The sequence below is a fragment of the Puma concolor genome, chromosome B2 (genome assembly GCF_028749965.1).
Source record: "Puma concolor isolate L17-30 chromosome B2, mPumCon1.1.hap2, whole genome shotgun sequence".
Lineage (NCBI taxonomy): Eukaryota > Metazoa > Chordata > Mammalia > Carnivora > Felidae > Puma > Puma concolor.
The window spans coordinates 59,060,385-59,072,622 of record NC_141671.1 but is presented as its reverse complement, the minus strand read 5'-3'; the positions used below and the strand labels follow the sequence as shown (position 1 = coordinate 59,072,622).

The following is a 12,238-nucleotide window of genomic DNA, read 5'->3' as shown; positions in this document are numbered from 1 at the left end:
TCCCACAACATGATTAGTAATCACTGTCATATCAAGGTGCCTTTCTCTAAGGATCAGGCTTGATTTTGAGTAAAATTAGCATTTCATTCAATCATTAATTCATTCAGAAAAAGGTCTTTAGAGATTACTGCTTGTTATACCAATGACTGGTTCATCACTATATCCTTGTCCAGAGATACCCAAGAGACAATCCAGCAGATTCTTTATACTTATTATTTTAGACTGATAGTAATAAGAAAGGCAATGAAGTTTTACAATATTATTGGTTTAAAAGTGTTGAAAACCCTGAATCCTGATTTATTTGTAAGCTTTCATATAGTCATGATTTTTAGAATGAAAGCAATTACAAATTTAATGCTCTTTTTGTACATTACTAATTATATCAGTATGACTATCATCTAATTGTATTTAATGTCCATGTTTATTTATGTTTAACCTATTTTACATAAAGTAAAAATAAGTTAAAATGTTATCAGAAGAAATTTTTGTTTCTTTTTAAATTTATTAAAATTGAATAAAGTTTACTTTAATTCTAAAATAGGTGAGGTTATGACATAATTTATAATTTAAGAAAAGAAAAACACTGAAAGTGAAGGGCTGTTAATAGTGATATATCAAATACCAAATTTGACCTTAAAAACAGAATATGTTAAATTAATGCTGTTTTCAAAATTTGATTTATGGCCCTGCTGTTTTAATTGATGGATCAATTAACAGTAATTATTTTTGTATAATCAGCTAGCAGCTGAAATGTGCAACATATTGATTTTTTCAGGTGAGACATAGACTCCCTTAGCAGCTACTGTAGAAGAAAGAAGTAGTGACATTTAATTCAGTCTAATTTATTCCTGAAGGAGATAATTGACTACAGTTCATGAAGTCTATAGAAGAGATAGATGAAATGGTGAAATCATTCAGAAACAATGAAATAAAAATTAAATTAGAATACGGAATACTGAGTAATGAATCCCATGAACTTCAAATTAGCATTGCTTAATGGAAGTTACTTTAAAGGGACAAATTTATACTATGAGTACAAATGGGGAGAATTATGCTAATCTAACAGAATGAAATCTGAGAAAGTTGATTGCAAGATTGCATCAGAAGTGTTAGAATTTATATTATTTATAAAACCAAACATGGTGTGTAATGGAGTTATGAAATGGACCCTAAATATAAACTTATTTTCACTTGCTATTTTTCTTGTTGGTACTGTGGTACATTGGATGTTTACAAAAATTATTCAAATTAGTTTATAAAATATTTCTTGAAAAGTCTACTTGAGGATTATCATTGTTGTTAGGGATAACATGAAGAAATGAGCAGAGATGATCCATCCATTCTTTGTGGACATTGAGGAGAGAGAAGACAGTTTGGCTTCATCAAAAATATAAATATATGGTTACAACCTGTGATAAACATCATAAGTAGAAATTTCAGGTTGCAAGAGCATTGTAAAACAAAAGAAATGACCTGCCAATTAATATTATTTTGGTTTTGGTAAAATGTTTTAATAAATTATCTATTTCATTTTCTTCAGCTTTTTTATTCCAATAAATTGACATGGTAATAGACAGGAATGCAAAAATGACTGAGTCTCTAAACGTCAGTCTGAAGATAACTTTTGAACGGACTTCTTTTGCCAAAGTTTTATCTTTATGACAATGTACAAAATAAAAATTTACTCAGATAGTTAAGCTGTTGTTTATTTGTTATTGCAGGAAGATTTTTTTTATATTAAAAAGATAATTCTCCTAGTGATTTTTATTAAATGAAAATTCCAAAAGCACTGCTTCCAAACAGTAATGTAACACTCAGGAGCACTCTGAAGACATCAATTCATTTGTTTACTATGAATAAGGAATTCTGCCAAAATGAGGAATTTGTGTGTGGGGGGAAGGTAGAAAAACAATGACCAATGTACAGCCTGTAGCTCTACCTAAAATTAAAAAATGTACTCCAAGCCAGTGGAAAATATTCCAGCAGTGGTACATTGACATACGGAATTTTAAAGATGAAAGAAATACCAATTTCATCTTAAGGACCAATGAAGAAGGAAGGCTATCTAGAGGAAATAAGATAGATTTTGACTTGGCACTTTAGGTGAAACTTAGATAGCAAGAGAGGAGCAACAATGCGTAGAAAGTAGTTCAACAAACTGCGTAAATTCAGAACGTTCGGAGTTTTGAAGGAATAAAGTAATCTCATTGGGTATGAGTGAAGTTAAGGTATTTATTAGGAATCATGATAAAGTGAGCTGGAAAACAAAGAAGAATTCCATTACCAAGAGGCTTTGAATATAAAAGTAAGGAACTTCAACTTAATTCAAAGGGATTTCGTTGTTGTTTCATTATTTATTAAGGAAGAAAAAAATTAAACTGGTAGTAAAATTTGTGGGAAAAAAATTTAAGAGAATCACTTGCAGGCATTTCTAAGGTACCTCTGGGGTAACTCTTGAATGCAAGTCACTTTGAGGAATACACATTTCTAGTAATCAACCTAGAAATAATTCAAGTGCAAGCGGTTTTACCATTAAAATGTAACATGGCCTCATTTTTTTTTTTTTAACTTAGGTTCATGAGGGTTAAAATAGTCAAAGTAGAGCTATACTTAGCCACATTCTGATTCTTTTATGTAAGAAAACAATTAGGCTTATGGAGGCTGATACATTCAGGTTTCTTAAGTACTTAGAAGAAATTAATTTAGCTTCTCAGAACCACATAGATGGACTATAGCTCTGTGATCCACCTGAGGTCACATTCTAGAGCTCAAGGCATTTTCAACATTTGTAAATCCCACAACTGGAAACCAAACATAATTCTCTTTACCCTAGGTTAAACCGCTGATATGTGTTGTTTTTATTTCATCTTATTTTAAACCAGAGTTTCTGTTATTTCTGTTTAAATTCATGTACTTTTACTTATATTGTGTTTTCTGATCTTGTTATAAATCTAGATCCCAGGATTCCACTCTGTCTACAGTGTCTTCTGTTGCTCCTTCTAGTGCAACAGAAGGGGTTGACTCCACGTGGACCTCCCTCGGCACCCCTCCTGTAGCGCCACCCGTGTGCCAGGAGAACCTGTGTTACAATGGAGGCACTTGTCATCCTGTCTCCCTCTCCAGCGGTACCTTCTCATTCCACTGTGACTGTCCGCTACATTTTACTGGCCGTTTCTGTGAACAAGGTAATCGATCTTCATTTGTTTTTAAAAAGTTCTCTAGAGGTGACAAGAGAATTACAACCTTATAGTAAGCATGTTGACAGAAACAAGAAACATCTGTATAATTTTATTTAAAAACGAATTATGATAGAACACTTTTGGTTCAGTATTGTAGAAGCAAACCTAAGATTTTATTTTCTCCATTAGGATTGCCGTTCAAAATATATTTTCAGCTGGCACAAAAAATAAGAGTTTAGGTGGAAATGTAGTGTTCTTTATGTAGTTTGTTCTAAAATTATGGTGTGTCCATCTTTTGTCAGCATAGAAGAAATTAGGTTCTATTGTATACTATTTTTATTGCTTAATTATTAATCACATCAGTGTTTTTTTGTATTTCGTAAGCAGATCCCCATATTTAAATTATTTTGTTAAGATTGGTTATTTTTTTGATACTTAAGAACATGGTTTTAGCATTAATGGAGCTGTTTATGAATCAAAAGAGAATTTCCCTATTGCAAACATCTAATGGCCTCCTAAGAGTCACTCAGTTAATTAAAGCAGTGATGGGCAATTAGAGCCAGAAACGCCCTGGGCAGATTACAAAGGCATTAGGTCATGATGCATGTCCTTACACTAATAGCTGAAAAGTGACATTGTTTTCTATGTGAAATTAATCACTGGTTCTAAATTGAGGAGGTGAGGATGGGGATTACTATTGGATAGTGATTCATATGGCAGAGAATTTCATTATTTGTCCAAGATTGTGTTTAAATCCTTTTTCAACACCAAAATGTGAGACCTCTGGAAGCAAACTCATAGGCACATATATGTTATTCAGCTCTTCTTGCCAAATGACCCTGTGTGACTGTTATGTGTTAATATTCAGCCAAGTAAGCAAGTAAATATAGTTAAAAGCAAAAAAAATGGAAACATGGTCTATTTTCAGTCTCATTGTATAAATAATATGTATCCTTAAAGTCTATTTTAACTGTAAAATGCTTTTGAAAACATCACTTTGCTTGATTTTTGAGTGAATATTTCATATGTCTGCAAAATATGAGACTTGCCAATTCTGCTACGGTATGAGACCATTTATACTACATTCTGTAAGTAGAGTTCTAGGAACATAATTTGGACTGTAAAGCTCTTTTAGATCCACACTTAGCCATTTAAATCTCTGAGAGGGCTTTTTCTTTTTTTAATTTCATGCTAGGTAGAGTTTTAGAAAAATACCCTTCTTAATTATTTTTATTTTTATAATAAATTATTTTATTTATTAATTTATTAGATTAATTTATTAATCTATACTTTGATTTTTAATGTTTTTTTTAAATCAAATTTACTAGTGATAGTGAAATTGATGTAATGAAATGAGGAGTCTTTAGTTATTGGCTATATCTCATGGTCAGTCATACACATTAGACTACAAATGACCCCCCAGCCATAATCCTTATCTCTCCTACTGAATCCCCCGTTCTCCCTCCTTTAACTCCTTACTGAACAGCTTTAACACTGGATGTACAGACCTGTACTTTCTCCAGAAAGATATAAATCCAGGCTTATTTGGAGTTAAACCCAAGGTTTGACTGTGGTTTAATTCTATTTGGTGTTTTGGGTTGCAGAATGTAGAAAATTGACCTCAGGAAAAGGACTGGGAATCTCTGTTTATATTTGTTGTTAGGGATATTTTATTTTTCTCTTTTCAGCATTATTAATCACTTCCTGCCTTTTACATTCTAATGTTTTTCCTATCGAATTTATAATATTTTAAAAACTAATAATTGGATTATGTGCATTGCAAAAATTAGGTAATCCAGTATAGAGTACTAATTTCTGAGTGCAAAATAATCAGAAACTGTGAGTAAATAATTATTGCCAATTACAGACTTTTTTTTTTTTTAATTTTTTTTTCAACTCTTTTTTTTTTTTTTTTGGGGGGGGGACAGAGAGAGAGACAGAGCATGAATGGGGGAGGGGCAGAGAGAGAGGGAGACACAGAATTGGAAACAGGCTCCAGGCTCTGAGCCATCAGCCCAGAGCCCGATGTGGGGCTCGAACTCACGGACCGCGAGATCGTGACCTGGCTGAAGTTGGACGCTTAACCGACTGCGCCACCCAGGCGCCCCGCCAATTACAGACTTTTTAAAGAACTTTGAGTAATATCTGAGCTTGTGTGATACTCTAAACAAAATTTATGCAATAGAACTCTTTTTTTATAGTATGATTTGTCATAGTATTACCTTTTTCTTTCCTCCTTTTTTGGGAAATATTTCATGTGTAATACTTATAATGCAGTGTAATGTGCATTTTTAGAATTTGGAATATTATTTCTTTTTTTTTTAATGTTTATTTTTGAGACAGAGAGAGACAGAGCATGAATGGGGGAGGGTCAGAGAGAGAGGGAGACACAGAATCTGAAGCAGGCTCCAGGCTCTGAGCTGTCTGCACAGAGCCTGACGTGGGGCTCGAACTCATGGACCGTGAGATCATGACCTGAGCTGAAGTCGGACGCTCAACCGACTGAGCCACCCAGGCGCCCCTGGAATATTATTTCTAAGTATAAGAATTTTAGGTTGTTTTAATCGTTTATCCCTTAAATTTGAATTGAGTACCTTTCTTCTTTCAGTCATAAAGTCAAGAACAGGTTTGTGTTTTCAATCTAGTGCTCTAAATATAATTCATACTGGTATGCATTTTACAATCCCGATTGACAGATGAGGATGGGCGCCTAAGACCCATGATTCAGGAATCTAGTACCATGATGAGACTTTTTATAGTATTATCTAGATTGGCCAAATGCCACAATTTCTAAGTGTAGATTTCAATAAACAATATTCTATGCCAGTTTCAGTGTTTCACCTACATGGTAAAAATCTTGATTTGGATAAACAGTCCCTAAATCAGTCTGTCTCTGTCTCTTTCTGTCTTTCTGTCTCTCTCTCCGTCTCTCTCTCTTGCTCTCTCTCTCTATATATATGTATATTAGAAATATTATCAGTATTAAAATGCTTAGAACTTAAAGATAATTGCTATGAAAATAATTTTTTAATGAGTCCTTTATTGAGTACATTCAACAGCTAAAATATATGAAATTATGCTTCCAGAATGAAATTTACATACTATCACTGTGAAGGGTCTGATTTACCAGACACTGCACTGAGTGCTTCATGCATCTTATTTCATTTAACCCTCAGAATAACCCAGCTGAAGTGGGAACTATAAATTAACCCAATTTACAAATGAGAAATCTAAAGCCTAGACTCTGTTCAATTACTCACTGAAGGTCTCATAGTCTGTCTGTGGTAGAGGTAGGATTAGAAGCAATCTTGGCTGACTCCAGACTTCACATTTAACCATGATGCTCCATTGCTATACTAGTTAGAATATCAAATTTAACATGATAGCAGGGCATGGAATTTCTGAATTTTCTTATTCTTTAGTCTCTACATAATAAGTATCTTTATTTCAGGAAAAAAAGAATTTTCTTTAAAAAATAAAACTTTGGGGGTGCCTGGGTGTCTCATTCGATTGAATGTCTGCTTCTTGATTTCAGCTAGGGTCATGATCCCAGGGTCATGGGATTGAACCCTGCATGGGGCTCTACACTGATCATGGAGCCTGCTTAAGATTCTCTCTCCCCCACTCTCCCCCACCCCTCCGCATGCATGTGCTCTCTCTTTCTTTCTCAAATAAAATAAAATGAAATTTTGAAAGCCAGAAAACTAAAGAAATTAATGTTGATCTACTAAATTTTTACTACAGAGAGGATTATTACTGTGATCCACATAAAATTAAACTGTAGAGCACATTAGGTGACCTGAAAAGAATCATATCTATCTCTATAATGATTTCGGTAAAACCTGAAATGTAGAAAGTAGATGAACAAGATTTGAATTTCATAAAATCTGTTTATTAATGATGGCAATACGATTCTCTGAAAAAAAAAACATATAATTGCACAGGCATCTATAAGTAAAGATATGTTAGATGTTGATTTTTCTTTTTTTTTTTTTAATTTTTTTTAATGTTTATTTATTTTTGACAGGGACAGAGAGAGACTGAGTATGAGTAGGGGAGGGGCAGAGAGAGGGAGAGGGAGACACAGAATCCGAAGCAGGCTCCAGGCTCCAAGCCGTCAGCACAGAGCCTGATGTGGGGCTTGAACTCACGAACCGCAAGATCATGACCTGAGCTGAAGTCAGACGCTTAACCGACTGAGCCACCCAGGTGCCCCAGAAGTTGATTTTTCTTTACAACCTTGCTTTTTTACTTCCAGTTAATATTCTTGTGAGAGGATATTAAAGTATTTTATTTTAACAACTTTGATTTTTCACAGCAAAATTGAGGTGTAAATTAAGTATAAACCGTAATTAAAATTGTGCTGGGTTCAGTAATACAGAGAAGGGTTTTTTAGGGCTATGGGACTCAGTAATGGGTCACCCATACACATGTTTCCTTTCTACTTGGCATTACATAATGTGCTCTATTTTATGAAATCATCCCTATCCAATCACCTAATAGCATTGACTTTTATCAAATTGGTTTGATTTAATATGTGTTTTTTTCTCAACATATGCTATATTAATTCATATTAGCTAAACCTTGTTGCCTAATTTATCATAATGATCCTGCATCTCACAGGGGAAACATAAGAACATATATTCTTGCTTTGTTTTAGATGGCTGCATGCAGGCAGATGGCTGTCTCCTACTGTAAAGTTCAGAGTGACAGATTTAGAATATCAGTGCCTTGTGCTGGGGAAAGCGTATGCCTCTGACTATTAATTATAGGATTAACATTTTTAAACAGCCCAATACTTTTTAGTGTTCTATAAAACAGTTTTATAAATAGTGCAATAAAGGAGTATTTAAATGCCATACATTAAAACCAAGAAATCTTTTGTTTTATTTGATATCCTGTCTGTGTATATCCCATATATGTTTAAAGGTCAACTGTACTGAGTAAATTACAAACCTAGAAATAAAAATGAGAGGTTTTAGCAGGCATTTTGTCTTATTATAAAAGAAAGAAAAAAAAGATTGCCTTAACAACTGCCTTTGCTTTTACTATATTATTTTAAAGGCATATTAGAGTAGATTGAATTCATTTATTTACTTTAGATCAGGTGACCTAATGTTAGACATTCCAGAGCCAAGAAGGCAGAGAAACAGAGCATTAATCAGCTTCTTATAACAACGATTTATCTCCTTTGCAGGGAACTGATAGTCTACATCATCAGCAAATGGCCAAGAAATGGGTATTGGCATTTTCAAACATAATACTGAAAATTCCCATGTCTGAAAATGTATTTTTCAAATCCTAGAGCAGCGCTGCATATTTGTTAGTAAACAGCAACTGCTGAAATAGTTAAGTTGAAAATGAATGGAGATTGAAGTCAAGGACAGGGGCTGAAAGGAGACAAGAGGGTTTCATTTTTGAAAGCAAGGGTGGGCTGAAGGGCTCCAGTCTTCTCCACTATCAGTTGCAGCACACTCTCCAGCAAGGAGCCCTATGTTCAGTTAGTTGGTGGGAGAAGACAGCTCCCTCCTCTTCTCAGTGATTATAACTATGTAAAAAGTAAATATCCATCAATCTCTCTACTTAACATTGGTAATAATCCAGCAATTTCCATAAAGGATAAGGAGGGAATACATACACCCTTCTGTCTATCGAAAAAGAATGACATATATTTGTCTCCTTTATTTCCTTAATTAACATCCTCTTATTCCACTACAATTAAACATATTTAAATAAATAAACATTAGGTGAACACCAAACATGTATAACACATGGAGTTAGATATTGGAGGTAGTATGAAATTAAGAAATCATGTTTTCGTCTTTAAGTTTGCAAGTATTTGTTCACATGGGGTGTAGAATGGGAGATGCAGGGAAAGGAAGATAAACATAACAAAGGTAGGCTGGCATTTCCCACTTCCTTTTTTAAAGCTACGTATTCTCAGCTCAACATCACCTCCCCCTTAACAATGTATTACTTAGGACCTATATTAGTTTTCTGTTGCTTCCATAACTAATTATCACACAACTTAGTGATTTCAACAGTACAAGTTTATTATCTTGAATTTCCATAAATCATGGACTGAGCGCCTGGTGACTCTTTCGGTTAAATGTCCAACTCTTTGATTTCAGCTTGATCATAATCTCACAGTTCATGGGATCAAGCTCCACCTTGGGCTCCATATTGACAACATGGAGACTGGTTGGGATTCTGTCTCTTCCTTTCTCTCTGCCCCTCCCTCTTTCCTCTCTCGTCTCTCTTACTTTTTCTCTTAAAATACATAAATAAACTTTAAAATTCCATATATTAAAGTTCCATAGATAGAAAGACTGCCATAATTCTCAGTGGGTTAAAATCAAGATATTGGCAGGGCTGTGTTCCTTTCTGGAGGTTCTAGGGGAGAATCTATATCCTTGCCTTTTCCAACTTCTAGAGGCCTTCTTCATTCCTTGGTTCATGGCCCCCATATTCATCTTCAAAGCAAACAATGGTGAGCTGAAACTTTTTCATACCATGTTACTCCATCTATGCTTCCACCTCCCTTTTCTATGTTTAAGGAGCCTTATTATTACACAGAGCCCATTCAGATAGATAATCCAGGATAATCCTTGTATCTCAGCATCGGCTGATTAGCAGTTTAAATTCCAACTGCAGCCTTAATGTCCCTTTGCCTTGTAAAGTAACATTTGCATAGATCCTAGGAATTAGGATGTGGACATCTTTGCGTTGGCGGGGGGGGGGCATTATTCTGCCTACCATAGGACTTGTAGTCATTCCTCAGGGAATTTACTTGATCATATAGTAGAAAAGGAAGTTTATTAGATGGATATCTGATGCTCACAAAATTGGGAAAAGCAAGTGGAACCAACTTGGAAAATATACTCTGAAGGATACTCTGGAGAACTAGGAAACAGGAAGCAGAATGAGGTTCATCCAAAAACAGTTTGGAGCACCACCACCACCACCACCGAAGAAGAGCTTGTACTGTCACTGTGTTCTGAATCATTGGCTTAAGATTCAGAGTCCCAAGAAGTATTTTGAAACTGTCTAGTTGGCAAAACCTCAGCCATATGCTAACCCACTGCCTGAGCAGGACAGAAAGAAGAGGGGTAAGAGGAATCATCCTTTACCTTAGGCCTCTAACTGGATCATAAAATCCATCAAGATCCTGAACAATGGGCCTCTCTTTTATTTCCATACAAAAGTAGAGTCATTCACATAAGGTTTTTATAGCACACGTGTACACACACACATGCCATAATCTTTTCCTTAAAAATTCTTCAGATATTTCTCCTCCCTGTTCTCATCACTCCCCTATTTTCTTTTTAAATTTTTTTTTTTAACATTTATTTATTTTTGAGACAGAGAGAGACAAAGCATGAATGGGGGGAGGGTCAGAGAGAGAGGGAGACACAGAATCTGAAGCAGGTTCCAGGCTCTGAGCTGTCGGCACAGAGCCTGATGCGGGGCTCGAACTCACGGACCGTGAGATTGTGACCTGAGCGAAGTCGGACCCTCAACCGACTGAGCCACCCAGGCGCCCCTCCCCTATTTTCTGTTTTGTCCTTGAATTCTTGATATTTTTACTTATTTATATTGCAGACCTGTTTAGCAAACTTTTTATTGCCATTCCTCCTGCAAACACAACATAAACCTCTTATCGAAATATTTTCATAAAGATTGTTCCTTTATCATATCCAGTTTGGGTAATCAGGAAAAATCTTCTATGATCAAAAGTGATATCTGGAATGGTACTTAAAAGGATGAGTTGGAGGAATTAGAATGAGCAAATTCATGAAGGAAAAGAGAGTTGTCTAGTTTGGCTTGGAAGCAGGGTACATGTGAGATCAGTGGAAAAATAAAGCTGGAGGGGCGCCTGGGTGGCTCAGTCGGTTAAGCAGCTGACTTCGGCTCAGGTCATGATCTCGCGGTCCATGAGTTTGAGCCCCGCATCAGGCTCTGTGCTGACAGCTCAGAGCCTGGAGCCTGTTTCAGATTCTGTGTCTCCTCTCTCTGACCCTCCCCCCGGTTCATGCTCTGTCTCTCTCTGTCTCAAAAATAAACGTTAAAAAAAAAAAAATTAAAAAAAAAAAAAAGGCTGGAAATTCAATAGGACCCATACTGCAGAGAACTCAAAATGACAGATTAAAAGTATTGATTCATTAGCAGTGCATTTCATTCAGAAAAAGACATAATGGTTGGTGCTTGCTTCAGAATCATGAATCTGAGAGTAGGATTTAGAAAAGATATGGTGAGGAGAAAAAGGTAGAGATAAAAATTGGGACATAATTTCAACAGGCTAGAAAAATTGGATGAAAACTCTTTTAATTCTAATGTTTCTGAATAATTTGGAAGTATAACAGCTCTTTATAATTTGGAAGTATAACAGATTTTTATATAGTAAATTACTATACAGAAGTAGTTTAGATTTTTTATCAAAAAATTACAATCCTAGGCCCATATTTTCAGTGCATTATTTTGTAAAAAAAAAAAAAAAAAAAAAGGAAGGAAGGAAGGAAGAAAGAAAGAAAGAAAGAAAGAAAGAAAGAAAGAAAGAAAGAAAGAAAGAAAAGTGTGGTATAAAATGTGATTATAAAAGATAAGACAGAGATAAACTCATCCACTTAAAGATATCATTATTGACATCTGGTTGTGTAAGTCTCAGGACCCTATCATAGTCATTCTGTCCAAAAGTGAGATGCAGAGGAGTTAAGATGGCAGAGTAGTAAGGGGATCCTGGGCTAGTCTTGTCCCTCGAGCACAGCTAGATTAGTATAAAACGATTTTGAACACCTAGGATATCATTCTGAGGATTAACAGAACAATCTGCATAATTTGAGGGAGAGAATGCAGCAGATATGTGGTGTAGAGAGGTGAATTGGGGGAGACAAGAGCCATGGTGGCACCGAGGAGAAGGAGCCATTTTTGCAGAGAGGAAAGAGAGAGATGGGGAGAGAGAGCAGTGCATCAGGTTTGCACAAGAAAGCACTCCCCTGAAAGCAGCTAGAGAAAAACAATGAAAACACAACACAGGAGCCTCCACAAGAAAACTGATCCCC

General features: G+C 35.3%; 1 protein-coding gene across 1 annotated transcript in view; it reads left to right on the top strand.

The window, feature by feature from the left end:
* The window catches only part of LOC147581008 (protein eyes shut homolog), a 345,678-nt gene extending 342,287 nt beyond the window's left edge, over window positions 1-3,391 (top strand). The window contains exon 9 of the mRNA XM_086707166.1: window positions 2,956-3,391. Within this exon, the coding sequence (XP_086563292.1) occupies window positions 2,956-3,250 (295 nt within the window). The 3' untranslated portion in view covers window positions 3,251-3,391. The remainder of the gene's footprint in view (window positions 1-2,955) is intronic.
* The last annotated feature ends 8,847 nt before the right edge of the window (window positions 3,392-12,238 follow it).